This window comes from Podarcis raffonei, chromosome 13, assembly GCF_027172205.1.
Source record: "Podarcis raffonei isolate rPodRaf1 chromosome 13, rPodRaf1.pri, whole genome shotgun sequence".
Taxonomy (NCBI): domain Eukaryota; kingdom Metazoa; phylum Chordata; class Lepidosauria; order Squamata; family Lacertidae; genus Podarcis; species Podarcis raffonei.
In genome coordinates, this window is record NC_070614.1 from 55,666,850 (window position 1) to 55,674,960 (window position 8,111).

At 45.7% G+C, this 8,111-nt stretch overlaps 1 protein-coding gene across 1 annotated transcript; it reads right to left on the bottom strand.

The window, feature by feature from the left end:
- Positions 1 to 1,181: 1,181 nt before the first annotated feature.
- Positions 1,182 to 5,127, bottom strand: LOC128400478 (zinc finger protein 239-like). Its single transcript, XM_053362688.1, has 3 exons — positions 5,041 to 5,127; positions 3,030 to 3,156; positions 1,182 to 2,607 (listed from the first exon to the last, which is right to left on the bottom strand). Exons 2-3 carry the CDS (start codon positions 3,040 to 3,042, stop codon positions 1,772 to 1,774), a joined length of 849 nt encoding a protein of 282 aa, XP_053218663.1. The 5' UTR covers positions 3,043 to 3,156; positions 5,041 to 5,127; the 3' UTR covers positions 1,182 to 1,771.
- Positions 5,128 to 8,111: the final 2,984 nt, after the last annotated feature.

The window sequence follows — 8,111 nt, forward strand, 5'->3', positions numbered from 1 at the left end:
ATAACTAAGGAAGGGAGTGAGAGAAAAGTAACAGAAACCGATTTGAGCATTTCCCCACTTCGTCTAGAAACAGGAGCATCAATTTACCTGTAACAGCTCATTTTAGCAACTGAAGTTTAAGAAAAGCTGTGCATGTGCTACTGGTCCAACTTACTGGAATTTTTAAAAAGTTTGTTTTTATGAAACACTCTGAAAAACGCTTCACAATGTACAATGCAGAGGTTGTTTCTCTCCCATGTTGCGCCCACCCCCTCCTGCTCCACCTTCCCTCTGCATTCAAGGGGCACAGATGGGCCTTTCACCAACCCCCCCCCCTTATTCCCACTGCCACCCCAGAACTCTGACCTGAACACTTCACCCCCAATGTAGCAAAGAATGAGGTGTGAGGTGGAGTACAACTGATTTATTAAAAATAAACACTAATTTCAAGATAACTTGGTGTAGATAAGTTAGGGCTGCCATAAGTCCAGATTTTTCTGGATCTTAGATAAATCAATAAAAAAATCATGATATTTTGGCATTGTCATAAAATGGGGGGGGGTCCTTTAAAAAGCACAGCAATGTTAGGGTCTTCCTAAAAAATGCTCAACAGCTTTCAGGGTGTCCTGGTTTTTACTTTTTGAAATATGGCAACCCTAACGTAAGTATGGTTTCAAATCTTCCAGTTTTTCTTACTTTATTACTATTGTAAAAATGGATATTACAAGGGTATTCCTATAGTACAGATTTCAACCTCCAACTGTTTCCTTGCAGGCTTTCTCCACCGGCCTGAGGCCCGGCCCCCTCATCCTGGCTGTGAGTCCTCCAAGTCCTTCTCCTGCCTTGCAGGCCGTTTCCCATGTGCCCTGGGAGAGTCCAGACTGACTCCAGCTACAAAAGCTGGGGCCGCTGAACAAACTCTTGGGCTTCGCAGGTTTGTTGTTGCTACAGGTTTTTCTATCTTTATTTTAGATCTTCTCATGATTTATGTGGCTATTCTTCAGTGTGAAGAAAAGTGTGTGAATTGTGTATTTTAATGTTTTATTTATTGCTTATGACCATTTTGCTATTTATTTATTTAATCTATTACATTTGTATGACGTCTTTCATCCGAAGATCTCAGTGTGTTTCACAACATAAAGATGCAAAATAAAAACACAAAATACTTAATAAAAGAAAGAATAACCCCTTCCCACAAACACATTTGAAAGGACATAGATTTAATTAAGCAAAGCTCTGGTTTTTATGCTGTTGTTACACAAGCATGATTCCCAATTCTCAGCTGCAACACCCCAAACTCACCCTTTCTGCCTCCTTAGCTAACAGTAATTTAAATGCACTCTTATTATTTTGATCCCATGTGTACACAACTTTAAATACAAGCACCAGAACACTGTGCCTAAACTTAAAGAGACGCACATGCTTGCACACTTTCCAAGAGACTCATGACAGAGCTAGTGTGGTATAGTGGTTAGAGGGTCAGAATACGACTTGGCAGACCTGGGTTCAAGTCCCTACATAGCCATGATGCTCACCGGGGGACCAGGCACTCCTTCACATCTTTCAATATGCGAAGGGCTGTGCCATGGAAGATGGAGCAAACTTGGTTTCTCCTACTCTGGTGAAGGAGTACCCAAACCAATGGATTTAAGGTAGAAGGAAGGAGATTCTGACTAAACATCAGGAGGAACTTTCTAGCAGCAGGAACTGTTCGACTGAAAGAAAGTAGTTCAGGTGGTGTGGGACACTCCTGAACTGGAAGGATTTTAAGCAAAGGTTGGGTGGCCATCTGTCATGAACTCTTTTGTTGAATATCCTTCATTGCAGGGGGTTGGAGAAGATGACTCTCACCATCCAATCCAATACAACAATCCAATGATTCTTGGGGAATCTGATTCTCCCTGCTGTGAGTTCTTTGATGGGAAGTGAGAAAGGACTCCTGACTAAAACTCTCCCCACATTCCAAGCATTTATACGGTCTCTCCATTGTATGAATTATTTGATGGGATATGAGATGGGAATCCTGACTAAAACTCCTTCCACATTCCAAGCATTTATGTGGACTCTCCCAGCTATGAGTTCTTTCATGGGAATTGAGACTTCCCTTCTGACTGAATCTCCTTCCACACTCCAAGCACTGATAGGGTTTCTCCCCTGTATGAATTCTTTGATGGAAAGTGAAAGAGTCACTCCGAGAGAAGCTCTTTCCACATTCCAAGCAATGATAAGGATTGTCTCCTGTATGAATTATTTGGTGGGACGTGAGCTTGGCCCTTTCCTTGAATCTCTTTCCACATTCCAAGCACTGATAGGGTTTCTCCCCTGTATGAATTCTCTGATGGGTAGTGAGATTGGCCTGCTGATTGAAGCTCTTTCCACATTCCAAGCACTGATAAGGTTTCTCCCCTGTATGGATTCTTTCATGGACAGTGAGGTGAGCCCTCCAACCAAAGCTCTTTCCACATTCCAAGCACTGGTAGGGTTTCTTCCCAATGGGATTCTTCTGATGGGAAGTTGAATGGGAGCTTTGACTGAAGCTCTTTGCACACTCCAAATTTTTATATGGTTTCTCTCCTGTGTGAATTTCATCATGGTCTCCCTTATTCTTCATTTCCAGTTCATCACCACCTGCAGAGAAAAGAGAAATGGGTTAGAGCCTCAGCAAGAAATTGAGCCCCCAATTGTTGAACAATGCTCATTAATGCTTGTGAGAGAGGAAGAACAGAAAGGAGATAGATGAGAGGTCTTCAGGGTTCACTGGCTTTGTTTACTGGCATTCAGGGATATGGGAACCTGAGATTCCAAAAGCCTAGCTCTTTTCTGGAATGGATTTTGTCTGGGCAAACACCACCTAGCAGAATGAGGAATAGCTGGGTATTGTCTTGCTATACAGCTGGATAGCCCTCCATTCAAGGTGAGCTGTGGGGTGTGAGAATCCCAGATGCTGTAGGTGGCGCTGTTCAGCCCCATCAAAATCTGGGATGTTCCTCACATAGATAGATTAGTACGGAATTTCAAAAAAGATATTAAGATCCAACAGGGAGCCTTACCAAGAGCGGCCATGATCCCACAATTCTCCTTTATGACTTCCGTATGCAGAGCTCTCTGGTCAGGATCCAGCAACACCCACTCTTCACCCAGGAAAGGAACAGCAACGTCTTCAAAGGACAGTGAACTCTTTAAAAGAGAGAGAGAAAGGTCCTCCTCTTTGCCAGTATAATGATCATATTACCACAAATTGTTTTGCTGTTTCCTGCCTGTTCCTGCTGTGCTGTTTTAATGGGATTGTTTTGTTTCCCATACATTCTAAGTATGGATGCTTCTTTTAATGTCTTAATGGAATTATTTTATTTTGTGTTTTGTTCTGTGCATTGTTCTGTGTAGGTGGAGGACTCACCCAATGCCCTAAAAACAACTTCAAGGGGCAGTTTTGACAGAAGCCAAGAGGAAGAGGCGAGAAATTCCTGGGACTCCAGAGGAACCCTGGCTGCCCCACCCCTCCGCCTCTTTCCCCACAAGACCACTTTCCCCTACCTGAGCTGGTTCCACAGTCGCTGCTTCCCCTCCACTCCCCAAAAAAAGATGGATGAGGAGGTCTTGCCAGCAACCTTATATCACCTGCAAGAGACAAAGGTAAGTGGGAAGCCAGTCTAGTGTCCAGATTCAGGGAAGTAATAGCAGCATTCTATACTGCTTGGGATGCGGGTGGCGCTGTGGGTTAAACCACTGAGACTAGGGCTTGCTGATCAGAAGGTCAGCGGTTCGAATCCCCACGACGGGCTGTTGCTCTGTCCCTGCTCCTGCCAACCTAGGAGTTCAAAAGGACGTCAAAGTGCAAGTAGATGAATAGGTACCGATCTGGCGGGAAGATAAACAGCGTTTCCATGCACTGTTTTGGTTTGCCAGAAGTGGCTTAGTCCTGCTGGCCACATGACCCGGAAGCTGTACGCCGGCTCCCTCAGCCAATAAAGCGAGATGAGCGCCACAACCCCAGAGTTGTTCGCGACTGGACCTAATGGTCAGGGGTCCCTTTACCTTTATACTGCTTGGTCAGACCACACATGGAATTCTTTAGCCATACATGGACAACAATTTAGGAAGGATGTTGACAAGCTGGAACATGTGCAGAGGAGGGTAGCCAAGATAATCAAAGGTCTGGAAGCCAAGCCATATGAGGAATGGTTGAGATGGGAAAAGAGGAACCTGACAGGAGGGGAATTGACCCAATGGATTCAAGGAGCTTCTGTCTAAGTCTCTGAGGGTAAGGGGTGTTCAAGAATGGAACAGCCTCCCTGCGAAGGCTGGTGGACTCTCCTTCCATGGAGAGTTTTAAAGCGTCATGGATGCTTTAGTGGTGATTCTTGCAATGCAGGGAGGTGGACTGGATGACTGGCAGGGTCCCTTCCCACTCTACAATTCTGTGATTCTATGAAAGTCTCATTTGCTGAGTGCCCTCTGATTTGGGGGGGTGTTGGGCTGTCGTGGATGGGGTGGCGCTGTAGTCTAAACCACAGAGCCTCTTGAGCTTGCCGATTGTAAGGTCGAAGGTTCGAATCTGCGTGACTGGCTGAGCTCCCATTGCTCTATCCCAGCTCCTGCCAACCTAGCAGGGTTGAAAGCAAGTAGATAAATAGATACCACTGCAGCAGGAAGGAGAATGGCCTTTCCATGCGCTCTGGCACTCATCACGGTGTCCTGTGGCGCCAGAAGCGGTCTAGTCCTGCTGGCCACCTGACCCTGAATCCTGACTGGACCAACGCCGGCTCCCTCAGGCTGAAATCAGCGCTGAGAGCCACACCTCAAAGTTGAATTCGACTGGACTTAACCGTCCAGGGGTCCTTTACCTCACCTTGTCTGGCTCCTTCATGCAGAATTTTGTGGGTGCCCCAGGGAATTGGCACAATAAGGAACATCGTTTCATACCTGCGGCGAACTCGCCTCCTGCTCTGGTTTGCAGAAAAGAAGGGGCCAGGACCCTCTGCTCCCTCACTTGGGGGCCCCACACTGCATGGATTGGGAAGACCCCCAATGCACCCTCTGGGGAAGGGAGAGGAGGCTCACCAGATCCCAGAAGAGAGCGGGCAGATCCCTTCCACTTGAGCAAGGAAGGCGCTGCGGAGGGCGGGGCTTGGGCTCAGGAGGACCAGCCTGCTTCCCCTTCTTTTCCTGTCCGCTCTAGGAAGGCAGCTCCGCTCCTCTTAACCCTTGGCCAGCCAATCTCCTTTTTTGCTCTTTTAATCCTTTGGTCCAGGGTGATGGATGTTCAGATGGACTCCAGCTACAAAGGTTGAGACTGCTGATCAGACTCTTGGACTTAGCAGTTTGTGCCTGCCCATTTTTATAGCAATTCCCTTCTACCGCAGTAATAGGGTGTTGCAGGAATTTATATATAGGTTGGGGGGGGTGTTTGCCCCTCCAGCAGATATCATGCACTTGCAGCCCACTACCAAAATCAGCACAGTCACTTTTGTGATTTGTCCCCACAAAACACTTCATCACAGTTTCTTCCTATCTATTCAAAGGTCCTCTGCTGCACGATACCAAATGTAAGAATTCACTGATAAATGTATCTATGTACTGGCTCACTGGGAAAACTTCAGAAATTCACCTAGACCTGTGAGCTCATCTACTCAGCAGCCCCTCTGCCTGAGGGATAATCCCTGGCCTCCTGATACCTGAGTGCCAGACAGGTAGAAATTCCAGAAATAACAAACCCAGATGGAGACAAAAGGGTGGGAAACAGGGAAATGTAAAGATCTCTTTTGTTCCACTTGATGGGTGTTTGGTGGAGGGCAAGGGGAACCATGGGGCAGGGTCCAGGATGCTCAGATTATGGCCACCAGACCTCCCCTTTCATGATGTAACCATGATGTATTAGTGATGTAGTTTTTTGAGGGGTGTAACACAGGAATTAGCAGCTAAAAAAAGTTTGGGTTCTCTTTTGTTCGGGTGCTCTGGCAGTGCCTCCCTGCGCCACCTTCCCACTTTTATTCACGGGGCCTTTCACCAAACACCACCCCAGAGAACTCCTATTTGAACACTTCTCCCCCAACATAGCAAGGAATGACGTCTCTGGTGCAGAATAACCGTTTTATTAAAACATAAACAGGAAGTTCAAGGTAACTTTTTGTACATAAGCATGTGCTTTCAGATGTGCCTATTACTTTTATTTTATTAAAACTGTAAAAGGAGGCTTTATTATGCTGTTCCTCTTCTACTGATCTAACCAACCCTCCTTCACAACTCCCACCACTCTCCCACCCCACTCTGACCTCCAACTGTCTCTCCTGAAGAGGCCAGAAACCACCTTGGCTGCGAGTCCTGGAAGACCATCTCTCTGCCACGCAGGTCTTTTTCCACATGGTCTGGGACAGAAGGACCCAGTGCTACAAAGGTTGAGGCTGCTGAAGATGACAGAGACCATCCTGGCTGTGAGTCCTCTAAGACCTTCTCCTTCCTTGCAGGCCTTTCCCCATGTGGCCTAGCAGAGTCCAGACTGACTCCAGCTACAAAAGCTGAGGCTGCTGAACAGAGACTTGGGTTTAGCAGGTTTGGGGGTGGGGTTGTAGCTGTAGGTTTTTGTATATTTTAGAACTTCTCATGATTTATGCGGGTATTCTTCAGTCTGGTTGTGTATTCTAAAGTTTTATTTATTGTTTATGACTACTTTGCCATTTAATTTATTACATTTGTATAATGACTTTCACCAGAAGATCTCAGAGTGCTTCACAGCATAAAAATACAAAATAAAAACACAAAATACATAATAAAAGCAAGAATCAATACAAAAAAATAACCATCTTCCCACAAACACATTTGAAAAGACATACAGTGGTACCTTGGTTCTCAAACCCCTTGGTCCTCAAACAACTTGGAACCCACAAGGAAGGAAGTGTTCCGGTTTGTGAACATTTCTTAGAAGCCAAACATGCTCTGTTTCGAGCATTACGCTTCTGAGTGCCCCACTTCCATTTTGAGTTCCCCAGTTTCATTTTGAGTGTTATGCTGAGGTCTGTCCTGTTTTTGCTATTAATTTTTGCGGCTTTTTTGTGTGTGTTTTAGGGGTTGTTTTTAAAAGTCTGAAATGGATTAATCCATTTTGCAAAACTTTCTATGGAAAAGCGCATCTTGGTTTTGGAATGCTTTGGTTTGGGAATGGACTTCCAGAGCGGATAAAGTTTGAGAACCAAGGTACCACTGTAGATGGTTACTCACCCTTTCTGCCCCCCTAGCTAACAGTACCTTAAATGCACTATTATATTATTGTTTTGATACATGTGTACAGAACTTTTAAGTTCAAGGACCCGAATACTGTGCCTAAACATGAAGCAGAAGCGCATAAATGCACGATTTCTGAGAGTCTCGTGACAGAGCTAGTGTGGTAAAGTGGTTAGAGTGTCAGAGTATGACTTGGCAGACCTGGGTTCAAATTCCTACTCGGCCCTGATGCTCACCAGGTGTCCTTGGGGGCCTGGCACTGCTTCACATTCTGACCAACCTCACAGGGTTATTGTCAGTATTAAAAGAAGAGGGGGAGAACCTTTGGGGAAAAGGGGGTATTTGAATGCAATAAATGAATTTCAGTAGGGACAAATATCAGGTTCTGCACGTAGGCAGGAGTAACATGCATATATTGGAAAAGGATCAAGGGCTCTTAGTAGACCCCAAGTTTGTCGTGAGTCAACAGTGAGATGCAGCAGCAAAATAAAAAGCTGATGCCATTCTAGGCTGCATCATCACAGAATCATACAGTTGGCAGGAACCCCAAGGGTCTTCCAGCCCAACCCCCCGCAATGCAGGAATGTTATGCTGCACACATTCTGTCTCCACAATGGCTTTGATGCTTCTGGGGCCAAACCTTTTGAACCAGAGTTCTGGATCTGCTTCATCCCTGACAAGCTGAAATGGGTGCAGAGGAGGGAGACCAAGGGGATCAAGGCTCTGGAAACCAAGACTTCGGATAAATGGTTGAGGGAGCTAGGATGTTTATTATGGAGAAAAGGAGATGGAGAAGGAGATGTGATAGACATCTTCCAACATCGAAAGGGCTGCGCCATGGAAGAGTGAGCAAACTTGCTTTTTTCTGCTCTGTTCTGGTGGAAGGACACACCAATGAATTCAAGATCAGGAAG